Source organism: Colias philodice, chromosome 24 (genome assembly GCF_061535455.1).
Source record: "Colias philodice isolate Cphi_HAF_F1 chromosome 24, ilColPhil1 Martin Lab GWU primary, whole genome shotgun sequence".
Lineage (NCBI taxonomy): Eukaryota > Metazoa > Arthropoda > Insecta > Lepidoptera > Pieridae > Colias > Colias philodice.
In genome coordinates this window covers 2,866,098-2,886,221 of record NC_143109.1, presented here as the reverse complement: position 1 = coordinate 2,886,221, position 20,124 = coordinate 2,866,098, and the positions used below count along the sequence as shown (strand labels likewise).

Below are 20,124 nucleotides of genomic sequence, written 5' to 3'. Positions count from 1 at the left end.
TGATTTTTGTTTTTTAGGGACCTTTTTTATAATTTAATTTTTTATTAATGAGGGATGATTTGTATTTCAATTTGTGAATTCTATATGTCTAGCTATTTTACATGTTGTTGAATATGATTTTCGAAGACTAGAAATAATTTTAATTACCATGACTTATTTTGAACTGCTAGTTGCTAAGATTAGCTCTATCAAACAAGTCAATAACTGCGTTAAAAACAACCGACTTCAAACTTGCACTTGCAACATTTACAAATACAGACAAAAATGCTCATAAAATAAAAACTACTGGGCCTATCCGAATAAAATGTTTATGGGACCAATTCGACACCATCCCGCATAGAACAAAAAAAGAATCACGTAAATCGGTTCAGAAACCACGGAGTAATCGGTGTACATACATAAAAAAAAAAAAAAACATACCGGCCGAATTGATAACCTCCTCCTTTTTTTTGAAGTCGGTTAACAAAATGTCCACTAAGACACAGTTACTATGGTCACACTACAGAAATCGTCGTAGTTCTTTCATTACGTGTTCTATCGATCATTATCTAATTTAGCTCGAACGCCTGTCCTGTCCTTACTTCTTCCCGGCGTTTGATAAACTATATATAGGTGCCGGACGGATCGATATAGGTACGTGTTTTAAAATGGTAGGAAACTGTAGACCCTGGCTTCTTGTGACCTAGGCGTTAATGTCACAGATTAGGTTTTGAAGATAAAAAATAAAGGACATTTTTCGTGAAGTTTTTTTTTTTTTTTGTAAGTTATGCTCCGATATCGCAATGCTGGTTTAGTTTATTTTATTATTAATAACGATTGAGAGTATTTTCTGATACTTACTTATTTTCTCACCTCTTCAATATTGTTTCTGTTCTGTTCTGTCTGCCATTTTTATCAAAAATGGAAACATGGGATACACATTTATAATTTTAGTAGTAAATGTACGCTTATATACCTCTCCGATGTAAATGAAAGCACCTCTGAATTCTGACTGAACATATTTTCCGACAATCCTACATCGATTGCCTTTTAACCGTCGATTCGTTTTCTTCGATACAAAATACATAACACACGAGTGTTGCTAGCTGTCTGTTTGTCAAGATAAGAGGGGAAAGAACAGCATTAAGGGATTTAGTACTTTTCCTATCTGCTATACGATGTTATTTTCTCACTATAGGAACTTTGAAATTACAAATAGAGAACCATTACCATGGATTGCAGTGCGTTTAATCTTGTAAAGCAATAAAATCAAAAAAAGCCTTGAAATAATTTTCGACTTTGATAATTTTTTTTCTATTCCTTAAAAAAATTTTTCATTTCATTGCAACAAAATATCCGTATCGTAATATTATTATTTTTTTTTACATTTTACTTACGAAAAATTAAATCTTTCTTTATACTGTAGATTCTATATTATGTATAGTTAGTAGTTACCATAATAATCTGTTTTGCAAACTAATTTCATATGCGTAAGTGCGGTCGAGATCACGTGGATAAGCATTTATTTATGTTATGAGAGACGGTACTTGTAAGGTCAAGGTTTAAACAGAATAAGGATTTCATTTTAATAGACAAGTTTCTTTGAAAAGCTCTGTAGAGATTACGTGAATCAGGGAAATTGGAGATAATTGAATACCTAAGTGTAGAAAAGTTTAGCTGGGTTATGCAAATTGAGATGTAGGTATATCTCCATCTTACATTTTTTAACTTCGATATACTATAAATGTGTAAAAAAGGCTTAAAATTATACTAAAGTTCTAGTTAAGAATTACATAAAGTTCAAAGGAACTGAACCACGTTAAAAGAAAATCGTATTTCACCCTCAACCGCATTGAAATACAATCGCTGTAAAGGTTTCGATTTTATTTACTTTTGACACAAGACTTCATCTTATTTTTCAAAATTTTTACCGCTTCAACCATTTTCATTTTAAATTTCCAAATCGTTTCTGTTGTTTAGCCGTGAATGCGTAACAGACGGACAGACTATCGAATTTCTAATATATGGTTAGAAAAAATAGCCTTTTAATTTAGCTACTATTATGTATTCTGTGCTTTTACTTTTCCTTAAATATCATCTCTAAAAATAATCTATCAATCATAATTCAAACAAAACTCATAACCGTCCATTTTATATCCCATGAATAGTTTAGCACATGTTTATAAATAATGGGAGGTAAGGTTGAGGTAAGTGTGACGTCATCGACGATTTTAGCGGATCCAAACTCGCAATTTCGCTGTTAAAATATTTCACTCGACCATAGACGTTTGTGGTGATAGAGCTGGCGCTTTTTTCCGTCTTTAAGTTGCAACAAGTTTTTCTTGTAAGAATATAATAACTAAAAACAATATATTATGTATTCTATTAGCTATATTTATTGAAGTGAAACTTCTTTAGGCGCGTTGATAGTAAAATTTCGGGCGCGTCATGGCAATACCGTCAAGTCTTTGAATCATGCCAAAGAAGTTTCACTTTTGTAACGTGTACTCGGCACACATGCCCTTTTTAAACATATTATTATGGCAGATAAAAAAAGTGATTCTCGTTTTAAATTTTCAATAAATAAATACCAGTCATAATTTCATTTTTTACTTTAGTAAAAAAAGGGATATGTAAATCAATAACAATGTTGCCAACATACATGGGCAGATGATCTAGGTACCTCTTTTATCTTACAATAATTAAAACATCTATTATAAGCGACGTACGTCTAATTAAGTACATCCACATGACTTTTATGGCAAGACAGCTAACTTTCTATAAAAGTAAACATCTTTTATATACTTGTAGGACGGAGGCAGAAAAACATGGTAGAGACGATTTCTAGCATAATTAGGTAAGCGTTATAAAATTTAATGCAGTTTTTACATATTATTATTTACTATAGTACTATACTAGCCGCGCCCCGCGGTTTCACCCGAGTGGCTCCCCTCCTGTTGGTCTTAGCGTGATGACATATAGCCTATAGCCTTCCTCGGTAAATGAGCTATCTAACACCGAAATATTTTTTTAAATCGGACCAGTAGTTCCTGAGATTAGCGCGTTCAAACAAACAAACTCTTCAGCTTTATAATAATAGTACTTATAGATTTAAATTCTTTTCGCTTCGCATTTGCATACAGCTATCGAATAAAAAAATTGCTATGAAGGTACTACTACGTTACGATACAACGATTCACGATTGAAATAATTTATAAGAACTTTATTGCACTAAAAACTTAGCTTAGCATACAATAATATTGCAGTGACGGAATACAATACCGGTCAAAAAGATATTGTTTAATGTAAATACAATGCAGTGTTTTTATCATCCAAATACCGAAAAAACATGGAATAAGTTGTAATTTGTATACTGATGACTAGAAGGTTAGATCATTTTTTTGCTGCATAATATCTCGATATTTTTAATAGTTAAATATTATTCTGTTTGACACTAGTGTCAAACCGAATAATATTACGAGTATGTTCGTATAACATACAAACGTTATCATCATTATCATTACATAGTATAAAACAAAGTCGCCTTTTCTGTCCCTATGTCCCTTTGTATGCTTAAATCTTTAAAACTACTCAACGGATTTTGATGCGGTTTTTTTTAATAGAAAGAGCGATTCAAGAGGAAGGTTTTAGTATATAATTTATTAGGTTTTAGACAAAGTGGGCGAAGCCGCGGGCGGTAAGCTAGTTTAAAAATAAAATAGAGCCAAACCGAAATCACAAAAATTAACTTTCGTTGTTCCCCGCGTTACCTTCAATGAACCTACACGTAATATAATCCGTATCTTGTGTGCTCTTTGATAAGGTATCCATGGGTTAGCGATACTTCACATCCGCTAATTAATTAACAAGATAAAATTAATTAAATATTCTATGAAATTTGGTGGTATTTGGGTGTAATTTAAGTTATCAAATGACCTATCGATTCGTAGTTTCGTAAGTTTAACTGTAAATAAAGTCTTATTTTCTATAGTAGGTACCTAAATCAAAACATTAAACAGATTACCGCCCAAGGAAAACTTATTTAAATGTTATGTACATTCATTCAACATGAATAGATTAAGAGACCAAATCAATATTATTTATTAAAATGTAAACTGTATACTGCAGTATTTATTGCCTATCTCATATTACAACAGCTATAAGCAAAATAGGTCCTCTCACCTTATAAAAACAGTTACTCACTCCCAATAGTTCACGATAGTAAGGCCATATGTGTCTGAATCACCATTATTTAACTTCGAAATTATGTCAAACGATTAGTTAGTATTCTATATGTTTGTAACTCTATGTAAAAAGTTTTCGCACACGTGCAAGCCGGCACACAGACTCAGTCGGGTAACAACGCCGCGTCTAAAACGACGCTTTATTCGTTGCTAATAAAAAATAGTGCTAAATATCTGTATTGATACTAATAGTTTTCTATTTCAGTTGATAATTCGTGAACCGCGGTGATGTAACGTGTTGTGAAGTGTTTGTGAAAATTGGCTTTTCTCTTTTTGTTTTGAGAACGTAAGTTATTTTGTCGTATTTGAATTTTGATGACACTTTTATAACTATAGTTTTTGAAGTATTACATGTATATTTACAAATTTAATAGCATTCTTGACTAAACTTGAATATGAAATACATTGTTAGTTTCTAAACTTACAGAAAAACCTTTTCAATACAATTAGGTAATTTATTCAATGTCAGATTGTCAACCACTTGTTTGATTGTTGTTCGTTCATAAATGTTGTCTATCTTTTAACAATCGTTTAAAAATTTAATTGACTATCACTAATGGTTTCTTGCTATGTCATTACTGATTAATTAAAATTAAGCTTAACTTCTCGTTAAGGATGTAATATATTTTTGTTGACTTTTGACTAACTTCGTGACCTGACTTCGCCCGCTGTAGCTTTCCAATATTTAAAAAAAATGTAAACGTCGAGCAGTTTCTTAGCAATAACAAACAAATGAATATACAAACAAACAGTTAAATCTTTCGTATTTATAATATTACTTTAAAGAGTAAATCATCATTGGTATAATTGTGTAACATTTGAATTTTGATTATCTAAAAATCCGCTATTTTTAATGTTAGCTGTTGCCCTTGACGTTTTCTACATTTATATGTGTTCGTATTCTATTGTCTATCCAGCCTCATATCATTAGTTATTTTGTATACTACTAATGACTATAAGACGTCTCTATTTATTATTAATTCTTCGAATTAAAAAGGTGTGTGTGTTTATGTGTAATTAAGGGACAAACGCGAACGTAACAAACTACATGTTCATAGAATTGGTTGATATTATCTCATTGACTCTTCAACTCTATCAAATATAAATATTGATTTCTTTTCAATGCAGTAATTTTTGGACATTCATTTTACACAGACAGACAAAAAAATATTTTTTTCTACCACAGACTCTACAATAGGTAACTGATGAGGTAACTGATGAGGTCTGATTTTATCATTTCAATTTTTTTTTTCATAATTTAAACTGCAAAATTATATTATTAAGATTGTAATCCAAATGTTACGATTAAAAGATATTTCGCTTTTCTCAAAGCTCGGAATGGCATCCCGCCAAAGCTTTATTACTGGCAAGACTTTAAAATTACGTATACGATTAATGAAAGTTATTTTCGTAAAAAAACATTGTAAATAAATAATACTAGTTAGATGTTCTTAAATATGTTTGAATGCTAGTAAATTCGATCTGTTATCATACTATGTATTATTTGCTACAATATTATGTCGGTTTCTTTAGTCTTAATAAAAACACGTCTCTTCGTCATAGTGTTTTGTTTATGTTTTTTATTGACGTAATGGCATAGGAGAAAAAATATGTTTTTGACTTCTATTAAAATTCATGACTCCTGCTATGATCAAGCGCTTATGTTGTGTGACTCATAAAACTAAATAATAAATGAAACGTGATGATATTTCATATTATCGATGTTATTTATACGTTTTATGTAGTAGGTAATTATTGTATGACCTAGTCACTAGTGTATGGAAAAAACATTTGAACCTAAGTCCAATTTTATACGACTAACATGTTTCTAAATAAAACATGAAATATACACTATGTGATTTTTGCATAAATACGTGGGTAGTGCTAGTAAATTCGGCTTTGTTAATATGACTTGCATTACAGACAATCACATCAAAATCATTGCAGCCATTTCTAACAACTCAGAAACACATATTGAGTGGTAAATGCACTATGGCCTATGCTATTTCATGACCTTGAATCGAACCTGGGACAATCAGTAGCAAGGTTGTTTATAGACGGCAAATTATCGAGAAACTTTGTAAATATTTGACCTTAAAAGTAATTGATTTGCGAGGTCGACACCTGTGAAAATAGCTCTCGGGGCATCATCCCGAAATGTGATGTTTTATCGATAAATAAGTACCTACGTTAAAATTTAAGGAATATTTTTCATGGATTGAAGCTTGAAAATAGGATAAAAATCCTAGGTTTTCTATATAATAAACGATGTATCTACCTTATATATATTTCAAAATCTAAGTTGTTTTAGGTACCTGATTGGATAACAAATTATTGCAAACATTTTTGGCAAGATTTTTATGGTTTAATCGAATAATTGTATCTTATTTGTCTAAATCCAAAGGATAATGCATAAGCTTTATGTATTACATTATTTAGATAATAATGTATGACGTCTGTATAAAAATTGATTGCATTTGATTGAAATGCATGCAATACATACTTGTTACAATTGGAAGCGATGTTTTTTTGTCACCTCGGCAAAGCAGTGTCCTCTAAACGATAATTTATTCATAATTGTATACAAAATTCCACCGTCATACAACAATACATCTATACAGTGTGTCCGGACTCCGGACATGACATACCGATATTTGAAGGGGCTATTCTCCAGGTATTTTTATCGACAATTCAACCCCTCTACAGTCCCCTACCTCACCCCCCTCAAAATGGCAAACCTATCAATTCGGATAGTGAATTTATGAAAATTGTAATCACTTCGAAAGTGAGTGTCACAAAATACTAAATTTGGTTTTATTTGAACAATAACCAGTTATTCTAGGGACCTCTAAACAAATTTAATTGATAAGAGTGATGAAACATACTTTAAAAAATTCGAAAACCATTTTGAGGGGGGTGAGGTAGGGGACTGTAGAGGGGTTGAATTGTGGATAAAAATACCTGGAGAATAGCCCCTTCAAATATCGGTATGTCATGTCCGGACACACTGTATATTCATATACATGTTGTTCATATACTGTGACGGTATAACTATTTAATAGTTGTATTTAGATTTTTTCATTAGAAGTTGTTTTACGGTGTTTTGGAGCGTATCAGTCGCGAGTGATTCAGGCTGTGATAGTAAAGTTGGTCTGTAGGACAAAGATGGCTGATTATACTTACAGCATCGTAAAAGTTTATTTACGTAAAGTAAATGAAGTCTTATAAATCTCTATAAATAAAAATGAATCCCTATTTCCCTTGGTCACGCATGAACGGTGGACCGATTTCGATAGTTATTTTTTTATAATATTCCTTGAAGTACGAGGATGGTTCTTATGTAGAGAAAATGTAAACATGTACCACGGGTGAAGCCGGTGCGGACCGCATGATAAAATAACAAGGAAACATTTCGTTGTTTGTTACGATCTATTCAAACTATTTTTAAAACTTCTTTTACCATTAAAAAGCTAGATTTTTATCAAGTAACACAGACCGTACTTATTTTATAAGAATATAACAACGGGTCAACCCAAGCAAAGCCGAGTGAAATTGCTAGCTTCAAATTACTAAAGTACCTAACAAACACGCTTGCCAATCTAGTCTAGAATGACATCAACTTTGATTCATCGGTTTGCTATAAACAAAAACAAGTACCTACCATATATTTATCAGTATAGTTTTTATCCCAAGTGTACAAGGTTTCGCGGAAGAGTCATATATGCTTTCTAAGAGATAGTATAAATAGATAGAGATTACTTTAACTGTACTGCGTAACAAGGAATGATAAGTGCTTATGTAATATTTGTAATAAGTTCGTTTTATCAAAAAGCGATTTACTTGGATTATCCATGAAACTTATTATAGCCGTAAAATATTTACTGCTACAATAAGTCTATTTTCTCGATACATTTTCAAACATAAAAATTAAGGAAATAATAATCTTTCTAAGATATATGTGGGGATGGTGTAAATAAAAACGCCAAATTAGCCCAATCAGTTTATTTCCCAGACACCGGTTAACAAAAATACATTTTTTAACAATCCTCCATTTCTTTTCGTACCCAGCCACAAAGTCAAGTCATAGATAACCATCAATCTACAGATAACATATCCACAGAGTAAATAATAGAAAAACACAGACTAAAAATAAAGCTAATCATGAAACACATCTTAATATTTTATCCTATTCCCACACGGTCATCCTGCAGAATCATCTGTCCCAGATGAGTCAACAGTCGCTACCCATGGCTTCATCATATCAGCTGAGCTTGAGGTTCTCAGAGGTCCTTCACCCTGACCTATCTTCCTTAAATTATATCGTTCATTTCTCTTCTTCTCAATAACTTCATACGGGCCGAGGTATTTTGGATAAAGTTTATAACCTTGTACAAATTGTGTCCTTTTAATCGCTACTAAATCATCTACTTCGTAATTATTCGACTTTTTCCTCTTTTTATTATAATTTTTAATATTTTCATCTTGTATAATATTCTGAATATTTGCTTTTGCCATCCTTCTTAATTCTTCACGGTCGTTGTAATTTCTATTTATTAATTCCTCAGTTTTAACACAACCAAAATGTCCGTTTTCATGATGTTTTCTTATAATTTCATTTTGCATTTTCTTAGGTACTGTAACCATTAATTTATTTCCATCCTTAATCTTCCATAACATTCCATTCTCTAAAACATAGTCATCATAAGATTCCTTCTCTAATACCTTCTTTATTAGTTTTATTTGCAGATCATCGTCTTGAGCTCTTCGCAAACGTGCTGCGGTATCAGTAAGTACAATTATATTCTTTATAGGCTGTCGGCTGAGAGCATCTGCATGTTTCATCCTTGCTGCAGGCCGATGTTCAATCGTGTAGTCATATTCTTCAAGTAAGAGTGCCCAGCGAGCTACTCTAGGAGGTAAGTCCTTTTTCTGCAATGTCATAGTCAAGGCGGAGCAGTTTGTTTTTATTATTCCTTCATCAAGCCATTCTTTAATCTGTTTGTCAACAATGTTAAGCTCCAAAGGTGACAATCGTCGTGGATTCTGATAAACTGGTACATCATCGGTTAATAATATTTTAAGTTTTACATTTGATTCTTTAGCACATCTTTTGGGGTTATATTCTTTTATAATATTCTGTATTTTATTCTTATATTCTTTGTTTTCAATATTTGTGATATCTTCATTTTCATTCTCTAGCATTGTAAGGTGTAATATTCTTGTTGCAGTGATAGTTCCAGCCTTAAAATTGATTTCTACTTCTTTCAGTACAGGATTTCCTAATATAATGTTGACAGGGATAGCGCCATCATCAACAACATAAAATAAAGTTTCAAAATAACAATCATCAATTTCAATTTTTGCTGTGAAAGATCCGTTTGTATAAATTTCCTTTTCAGCTATTCCAGTTAAAGTCTCTGTGGTTCCTGAACTATAAGATAACAATTTTTCACCTTGAATCTTCCTAAAATAAGACATAATTATTAAATTAGCATCGCTTCCGGTATCAATCAGGGCTTCTACATCAATATTGTTTATTTTCAGCTTCTTAAAAGGTCTCACATCAATATTATTCTTAGTTGACATAATTTCCAAACTCTTCTTTATACTTTTAGAACATTCAGTTGATTTATGGCCAAACAAGTTGCATTTAAAACATTTAATGCCTTTAGTACAATTAGGCGACTCATGATCTAAATCTCCACAATTGAAACATCTCTTTACTCTTAATGTTTTTTGAATTTTCATGCCAATGGACTTTGATACTGAATTACTTTGAATCTTATTAGGTGAATAATATGATTTTTTCTTAATTTCTGAATAAATGTCTAACTTCTTTCTGAATTCTTTTATGTTACAAGCGCCATATAAAATATTTTTGTTGGACTCACTATCTTTAATACCGTCGATGACATATTCCATCAGGGCTTCATCTTCAACATTCCCAAGTACTGCAAGTTCCTTCATATGTAAAAAATATTGCTGATGAGTCTCATTCATCTTCATCCGGCGTGTTGAAAGTCTCTTGTGAACAGTTGCACTGTTCAACTTCTTACCAAATTCCTCGCGGAGCTCAGACTTAAGTGTATCCCACGTGGTGATCCCACTTAGTGAACGTAAAAATAGCTTGGCGGTCCCCGTGAGGAGCCGCTTCGAAAATATGAGTTTTTCTAATTCGCCCCATTGCATTAGAGAGGAAACGTCTTCAAATTCTCTTATGAAAGTTTCGACGCCATAAGCATCATCACCCGAAAATGGCGTCATTGATTTTTCTAAATCAGTAAAGGAAATACGCGGCGATGGTTCACCATAATCATCATCATCCTTTAATAGTCGTTTCGGCGGCATGTTGAATAATGTAAATAATAAGTTTTGTATAGTCTTCAAGTCGTAATCGTACAATCATAAGCTTCTTTAAATCTTAGTCTTCTTAGTTCATAATTCGTAAAGTCTTAATCTGGTTTAATCACCGCAATCATAATCTTCCATTTATTTTCTTTATTCCACCATCCCGGACGAGCCCCCAAATTATGTGGGGATGGTGTAAATAAAAACGCCAAATTAGCCCAATCAGTTTATTTCCCAGACACCGGTTAACAAAAATACATTTTTTAACAATCCTCCATTTCTTTTCGTACCCAGCCACAAAGTCAAGTCATAGATAACCATCAATCTACAGATAACATATCCACAGAGTAAATAATAGAAAAAACACAGACTAAAAATAAAGCTAATCATGAAACACATCTTAATATTTTATCCTATTCCCACATATATATAATAAAATCTTTCTTTCTCGTTTAAATACATTATACATAACATAAAGATAAGATTAAGCTTATGGAAAGATTTGTTCTCTGGTTGTGTTTTATTTTACAATAAATGTTTGAAAATAGAGAGCTCTACTTTGCCATGTATAATCGTATATAAAAATATTTACTTAATTAAGTAAAGCTTTGCTACAGAAATAATCAATTCAATATAAAATAAAATATAAAATACTAGCGACCCGCCCCGGCTTCGCACGGGTGCAATGCTGATACTAAATACACTACAGAAAAACTTTTAACGTTGTATATAAAAACATAGCGGCCCGGCCGGCCGGTACCGCCGCAAACGGTACGTCCCGCAATTTTTAAATCTGTAATATCTTCGAAAATATTCACTTAAAACATACGGTGTAAAGGGCCATATAGATCTATATTAAATGAACAATGTATTCAAGGTATTTAATTGGTTAAGGATTAATGCTGTATTGGTTAAAATCGCTTCGAAAATTAGCCATTATTTGTCGTAAAAAGTAAATGACAAAAAAAAGTTATTGTGGGTTATCCATAATAGATAGACATATGCCATCGCAGACTTTTCTGTAGACCTTTTCAATGTGTACAATACTTAGTACATTATTTTGATAAAACTCGTAGGGTTCAGCCTGCGTTTGCAATGTAAGCGGAAAAAATGTAATTATTTACGACATCACATTAGAAACCTCAAAAATAACAGTACTTCTCCACTATTTAATGGATGTTATTATACATATAAACCTTCCTCTTGAATCACTCTATCTATTAAAAAAAACCGCATCAAAATCCGTTGCGTAGTTTCAAAGATTTAAGCGTACAAAGGGACATAGGGACATAGGGACATAGGGAAATAGGGACAGAGAATGCGACTTTGCTTTATACTATGTAGTGAAGTCGAAAATAAGAGACCCAATACAAGACTCGCTCACGACTAAGAAAATTATAGTAATGTAGCCAAGTTGTTTACATCTGTTATTTTAAAACCATTACGGCCCATATAGGAAGTATATATACATAAATATGACTTCATTCTTTAATTATATAAGTTCCGATGACCTTTACATTTAACAGTGATTTCACGACACGATCTGACCTCTAGTGAACACATGTTCACGCGGTTTTGCGCACACACCTCATGCTATATTGACATCTAATTAATGTACCGTAAACGTCAATTTCGCGTACACATATTAGGATTCTAATCGTAAGGTCGTGTACACATGTTATCTATTGACACAGGAACCTGTTTCAATGTAGGTTGTTACAAACATATAGTTAACCGCATCGAGATATAAGGTGGAAACTATGTTGCGAAATGTGTGCTAAAAATAATATAATATGATAACATTTAAATCTGTTGTGAGGATATTTTATGGTCGGTGATAGCACGTCGTTGTTATGAGGTGCATCATAAAAGTTTCATACTAAACAACTAGGTACTTCTCGAGAAATAAAAACAAATTTCCTTAACGCAAATTTATAATGAAATTAATTTAAAAAGTGAATGACCATGTTCGTACTATCTAAGGCCGTTTTTATTGAGATATTTAAAGATAATTGTATGTAATTAGGGACCTTAAACTTTATCTCGTAATCCATTTGTAAAATGGATTGTGGATGGAGTATAATTACCTACGATTGGTGGAGATAAAACTATATATTCTGACCTTAGAAATAATCTCACATAAGCATCTATCAACAAAACTATATTTGTTACATACCTAGGCATATGTTTAAACGTATGTTAAGCAAAATCATCTTATAGCAACAAGCATGTTTATTATCAGCAAAGATAATTAAATAACTGTTAAATTATTGACCAACACCGAGATTTCGAATTTTCATATAGTTATTAAAGTGGTAACATAATATTAATTAACTTCAATTGTTAAATTTTAATATTAGTGTATTAGCTAGAGCTGTGCCCCGCGGTTTTACCCGCATTGCTCCGCTTTTATTGGTCTTAGCGTGACGATATATGTATAGCCTTATAGCCTTTCTCGATAAATGGGCTATCTAACACTGAAATTATTTTTTCAAATCGGACGAGTAGTTCCTGTATTAGCGTTCAAACAAACAAACTTTTCAGCTTTATGTTATTGGTATTGTTATACTTATTCATAAGTACAATTTTATATTATTACGTCATCAAAACTAGATCCAAATTCCAAGTTCCAACGTTCCAAGTCTGTAATAAAATAAACTCGTTAAAGGCTGTAGCAATAAAATTATTAGCACCAAGCTATAGATAGACACCATGGGCGTAGCCAGCCATGGGCACAGGGTGGGGCAAAAAAAAACCCGGCCAAGTGCGAGTCGGACTCGCGCAACAAGGGCTCCGAATAAACCTACTTTTTATTATGTTGTAACTCTAAAATGTATGTTTTAGCAATTTTTCCTTTATCTGTGCTATAAGACATTGCTTTTAACCAAATTTCAAGACTCTGTGTTCACGGGAAGTACAATGTAGGTTTTGATTCCCTTGCGAATGTCGAAATTTCCGATAATTTGCAGCATAAAACGGCTGTATCTTTTGATTGCGTAGGCTTATAAGTTTGATTTTTTCACAGCTTTAAGAGACCGTAAACTTGAGTATTCGATATAAATTTCAGCTTGATACATCCACGCGTTCTTGAGAAAAAGGGGGTTGACAGACAAACAGACAGGCAGACTTTGTTGTCCGTCTGTCTAAAAATACCTTTTTTTTCAAGAACGCATGGCGGTATCAATCTGAAATAATAATGAATAAAACAACACAAACAAAAGATACAGCCGTATAAGTTGCAAATTTCATCCCTATATTATGTAGTTTATCTTTCTAATACGATTATGTTAAGATTCCTTTTTACCATAAAATATAGGTAGACATGTTTAGTACATGTCTATGTAGTTAAATGGAAAAATAAACCATTTCAAATGGTAGACATAACTCAGTAAATACCTTGCACTTCCGATCCAATTTCATGTTTGTTTTAGGTTAATGGTCACTTATTGACCATAAAAACACAAAATGCTGACAAATCCAGGTGGAGCTTTGCTCGCAATCTTATAGTTTTTGACCGATATCTCGAAAACTATCTACTTTAGGGCAAAAGTTACTTCGACTTTTTAGTAGAAAGTAAAATTTCGCATCTTTTATACTCTGTAAACTTTTTTGTAAAACTTACTATTTACGGTTTATGGCCTATTTAATGAACCAGTTTTTCGTTAAAATAAGTATGTAGGTACATAGTTTTTAGATCACTTTATTCTCTACAACTTTTGTTTGAATTTTTTTTTTAGTGCACATATTTTTTGAGTTGTTCTACGTATAATGTAGAAATGCCGCCGCTCGGCGGGTGACGTGGCAGGCCAAAAGTTTTTTTACGGATGTAATGAAAACGAAGAAGAAATTTCCAATGCATGCAAAAATTTAATACATTTTTTTAAATATTTTCCTTTCATTTTCTTTTATTTTATTCTTGCATCCGAATATAAAATAACTACTCAATATTATTTAGTTGTACGAAATATATACGAAACATACATAAGTACCTTGAAATTTTCTATTTTTCGCCAATCGTTAAATAACTCAAAAAGCATTAGAAAAAAGTTTCAAATAAAGTAATCTTAATAAATGGATAATGCATATGTATATATATATATATATATATATATATATATATATATATATATATATATATATATATATATACAATATATTAATGCCTATGCATTTCATTGATTAATCCAATGTTTAAACTTTAAAGAGTTACTTGCCAAAAACGATTAATCGGCTCATTAAATAGGCCATAAATCGTAAATGGAAAGTTTTACAAAAAAGTTTACAAGGTTTATACCTTGTAAAATTTTACTATCTACAAAAATTCCCAATATTTTTTGCATTTAAAAAAATAGTTTCCGCGATATCGGAGAGATATCTTTCATAAAAACTTTTATGTAAGATTGCGAGCGTAGCTCCACCTGGATCTGTCAGCATTTTGTGCTTTTATGGTCAGTAACTTAACCTAAAACAAAAGTGAAATTGGATGGGAAATTTAGTGCGAATTTGGCTAAAAAAAACAGCTTTGAATGGGGTAACAGTACTACACTACTTTTTCTGGCACCAAAAGTGGTTTAAATCATGTAACATAGAAGCGCAAGCTTTTTGTTTAGATCGCATTTTTTTGTGTCGACTGACAACAACTTTCGAGTGAGAAATTTTTAACGGATATTAGTTTTGTTGTCAGTACCTAGATAAGTTTTTTAGATTTGGGTAGGTACCTTCCAGGTCAGAGCCAGGGTGGGGCAAGTGCCCCACCCTGCCCCACCGTGGCTACGCCCATGATAGACACACAGACAGACGCCAAGCAAACAATCTCCGCATAACAATCATCTCAATATAATTATGTATTACAATTATTTAATTAAGTAAATCAGGAAATGCAAATCTGTTCCAGATATATATCTAGAACAAATAAACAAACATTTCGAAACTGTTAAAACAATGATTTGACGCACAATATTCAAGGTTACTGACGTGACGAAATATAATGACCTAATAAATACTTTGGATCTAAATGTATAATTATAATGATGATTTAATATCCAATGACGTGTGCAGACTTGTAGAGGTTTCATTATATATCGTTTATGGTTTATTATCTATTAGTTGAGTAGTAAAAAATTGTCTATGATTGATATGTTGCTGTGAGAATTAGTTGAGATTGAATTTGAAGGAATGGAATTCTTTTAAACTGTTGATTCAGATTTGTTGCTTTTAATTATATGATAGAGCCACGATAGAGCTCTCGTAACAGTATCACATCCAAAATATTAAACTTCAGTCCTTTTATTAGTAAAATCACAATAAGTAATTCCACAGTTTTCGCTGTCAAAACAAAACAAACCACATAAGGCAAAGTAACTCGTAAAAACTAGTACTTATTATTAAAATCCTATTTAAAAATCGTATTGTTTTCTGCTATGACATAAAATTCGCACGGTATAAAACATTCAGGTTCCCTTGAAGCCTACGTTTAGACCTTAAACGGTAAACTGCCTAGACCGGTGTTAGTCGCTCGACTGGTCTACTTCCTTTGGTGAATTCATCCCAATTAGTCCATCGATTGACGAGTAAGCGATGTTACGACTTAACGGTGCTTCATTAAGATGGATTGAGGAATCGTATGCGGGTGAATGCGTTTCTGTATGATATGTAATCTAGTATTTTATGTTGCATGGAGATGTAACGTAAGAAAATGTAGCTATATCTTTTTATTGGATGGTGTAATAAATTACGTATTTTGGGATGTGATATTCAAGAAAAATCAGTCGTAGAGCAACCCTGTTGCGTTTAAAATAGAAGCTTCGGCTTCAGACACAACTGACGTTATTGACTCAGGTAGTTAGATAAGTTATTTCTTAAATTTTCAGCTTGTGAAATTCACGTTGAAATCGATTTAAGGCGTTTTGGAGATTAGTCGCAACAATCCGACAAGCAATTTTTTAATAATTGTAATATTATATGGTGTACTTTTTATAACAGAACGTATCGTAAGATTGGCTGTTTGTTGAAATAGGCTTCTTTTAATAATAGGGCTTAAAATGCTTTGCGTGAATTTAGTCACGCTAAGGCTATATAAGTTAATATTAGTTACATCTATATTAACTTAAACCTTTGCTATATATAACAATTATGTTATAATTGGAAACATTCAAGGTCTCGTCATGAGAATACCGTCACGTTATGGAGTATTAGGTAGGTGAAGATTTTGGTATCTTTGAATCTTGCCACATAACTAAGAAGTTTCACTTCTGACACGTGTGCTCGGCACACACGCTCTTTTGTAATCAACATATAATGGAATAAATATAATGATAATATCGTCACGATATTTTTTGTGTAGCTATATTGTTCCGAATATTTACATTTTTAAGATTATGCAAAATTCTCTTTCAACACTTTGGTATGCAATATTTCATATCGCTCCAGTTAGAAAATCGATGAATGCAATTAGCGATAACTTCTTGCTCATAATTGAGAGGCAATTATGGGCGAATAGGGTCATTCTGATTAATTCATTAATAACTAAATTGTGATATGCTTTGCATTCATTGACCAAGTTACATGTTATTTATTTATTAGCTGTCCCGGCAAACGTTATGCCTTACTGTTCTCGTTTAGGGGTATGTAAAATAGATATTGGCCGATTTTGCAATAACTCTTCAACGGCTAACTTTTGGATATGGTATTTATTATAAGATCAAATCAGTTTGTTTTGACCCCGGCTAAACTGTACATTATAGGGCGTGGAGTTGAGAGTCGTAATTTTTTTTGTGGTTAGCTATTGTCCTATGGAACCTAAATCTGAAATTTCACAGCGCGAAAACTTTTTGTTTTTGAGTCACGAATTTTTGAAAATCGGAAAATTTTACTCCATTTTATCTTTGAAACGCGAACTTACTGTTATGACAGTGTCAAATTGACCTACAGCGATTGTCAAACGCGTTTCATTTCAGGTAAAACATTTCTATCTAACAAAAAAAATATTATAATTTAAATTTTAGTTATGAAATTTGTATATTTTTTAACAACAACATTAAAAATAATTATTATTAAGTTAAATTAGTTTTTGTAAAATAGATTAAATAAAATAAAATTATTAATATTCGCAATTTATAATTTAACAAAAATATTAATCGAAGTGTCTAGTCGTCCGCTAAACGGATGAATAAAATAAATTAGTCGTCCGATTACCGGATGAATAAAATAATTTAATCGTCCGATTATTCGGATTACTAGATAACCTTTTAACACTAAAGCTAGTTGGGTTGGACTAAAGCAAAGGGGGCGCAGGACTTTTGATGGAGTTGGTGTCATTTTAACACCTATTTATTATTGTTTTATCGTAAAGATAACGCTAATATAAGCATGTTTTATAGGAACAACTTTTCTCTAAAATCAAAAATGGCGGAGATATTCACCCTCAATTCGTTAGGTTAGGTTTAGGTTAGGTTAGCCTTTAGGTTAGGTTAGGTTAGGTTTCTTAAAAAAAAACTACACAGAAATAGGAGCCCCGCGAAGCGGGGCTCCGTCGACGCGCAAAAAAAAATCAAGTTAGGTTAGGTTAGCCGTTAGGTTAGGTTAGGTTAGGTTTCTTAAAAAAAAAAAACTACACAGAAATAGGAGCCCCGCGAAGCGGGGCTCCGTCGACGCGCAAAAAAAAATCAAATACCTACGTGTGCCCTCCTCCCCCCACAAAAAACCTATATTACGTGCGGCAGTTCTCTAAAGAAACCCCGATAACCTAACTATATAGATAAATAGATGTTATCGGACGATTAAATTATTTTATTCATCCAGTAATCGGACGACTAATTTATTTTATTCATCCGTTTAGCGGACGACTAGCGCTGTCCAATATTAATTGTACGCTTTGTACCGTGGAACAAAACAATAACGACGTCATTTTCAGTTACCGTTCGTTTGCTGCCTTTCAGTCGAGATCGTTTCGTGCGTACTCCTGTTAAGCCCTAAAACTGTACAAAACTATTAAACTTTTACTTTTAGCATACAAATAGGTAGCGAGGAGCGAAGCGACGAGCGTGTTAGGTTAACATTTGAACTGCCGCACGAGCCGAGCGAGCGAAGCGAGCGTGCCGCGGCAGCGGCCGGCGAGTGCCAGAAGCGACTTTAGGGCGATTCCCACTCAAACAAAAAAAAAAAACTACAGGTCATACTAATGTCTATTACATTAAATCTGTCATATTTCAAATCAAAGAGCTAATGCAATATTACTAGTATTGAAAACTATTATTGTAAAGTAATAATTAATATTAATTGCTTCAGATCAATGTGGAACTGGAAAAAAATACCTAAAGCAAAGGGGGCGCAGGACTTAGAAAATTTTTGATGGAGTTGGTATCATTATAACACCTATTTATTATTGTTTTATCGTAAAGATTACGCTAATAAAAGCATGTTTTGTTGGGGCAACTTTTCTCTAAACTTGATAATTACCAAGATACATGACGGATTGTAAAATGTAAATTTTTTCAATGATGGAATATTATGTATTCAATATTAAGCTGCGAAAGTCCGAATCTAGCTAAAAAACGTTACGCTAAAATAAGCATTGCATTATCATAAGACTTGCCACAGAACCGAAGCTGTCAACCCCGAATTCCACGTGGTCTTGTCTGCCCTACCCCTAGAGTGTATGTAAAAAGCCGGAGGCACGGAGGGAGAGCAGCCCTCGCCCGCCGTGACAAAGCTCGGGAGCCGTGCGGAGCGGAGCGGCTGAGGCTGGTCGCCGAAGGCGACCAATAAGCTGAAGCTGCGAAGTGGAGTACGGGCGACCGTGCTTTGTCACGCAAGGGCGGAAGGGCTGCACTTCCCGTAGCGCCGGAGCTAAGGCAGTGTCTGAGACAATATAAAAAAGACATGAGGAGATAGGGAAAGGGTTAGGTTAGGTTTTATCATCAATCTTTGAGGGCGAATATCTCGGCCATTTTATATTTTAGAGAAAAAGTTTTTTTTATAAAACATGCTTATTTTAGCGTTTTGATTAAAAATTATGTATTTTATGATTCCTATACAATTTTCACTTTAGATCAAAAATTTTCTAAGTCCTTACTTTGCGCCCCCTTTGCTTTAGGCGGACCAAAACTTAATTTGTAAATATCTCGAAAACTATTAATTTTCGCGCCCCCCCCTTTACAGGGGAAGTTCCTAGTACCCACCCCCCCTCTCTCCACCCCCCACTACCCCCAAATTCCACGCCCTATAATGTACAGTTTTACCTTGACCCCTACTACACGCTCTTAACAGGAATAGGTCGACTTAACCTGTAACCCTGTATATACAAACCAAAATATTGTACTTTATAAGTACTTTATTTGGCGGTCCTATCACTTAGTGGTGATTTCTTCCAGACAACTGTATAATTGTTACACATTGTTACTGCATTTTTTAAAAGTATTTTATTAAATCTATTTCTAAAATGTAAATGTTATAAACCTTTAATCTTAATGCAATGATGCTGTCATTTCCTACTTCCTATTATGTATTATGCATACAGCGGATTTCAAGTTCATAAGATACACGCAGTTATACC

The 20,124-nt window shown here is 32.9% G+C and overlaps 2 protein-coding genes across 2 annotated transcripts in view; one reads left to right on the top strand and one right to left on the bottom strand.

Annotated features, from left to right (window-relative positions):
* Positions 1-20,124, top strand: part of LOC149477652 (uncharacterized) — a 166,813-nt gene that overhangs the window by 101,347 nt on the left and 45,342 nt on the right. The window lies entirely within an intron of this gene.
* LOC149477654 (uncharacterized) lies at positions 9,500-10,920 on the bottom strand. The gene is made up of 2 exons (XM_089710300.1): positions 10,115-10,920; positions 9,500-9,687 (listed from the first exon to the last, which is right to left on the bottom strand). The coding sequence occupies exons 1-2, from the start codon at positions 10,569-10,571 to the stop codon at positions 9,632-9,634; spliced, it is 513 nt and encodes a 170-aa protein (XP_089566426.1). The 5' UTR covers positions 10,572-10,920; the 3' UTR covers positions 9,500-9,631.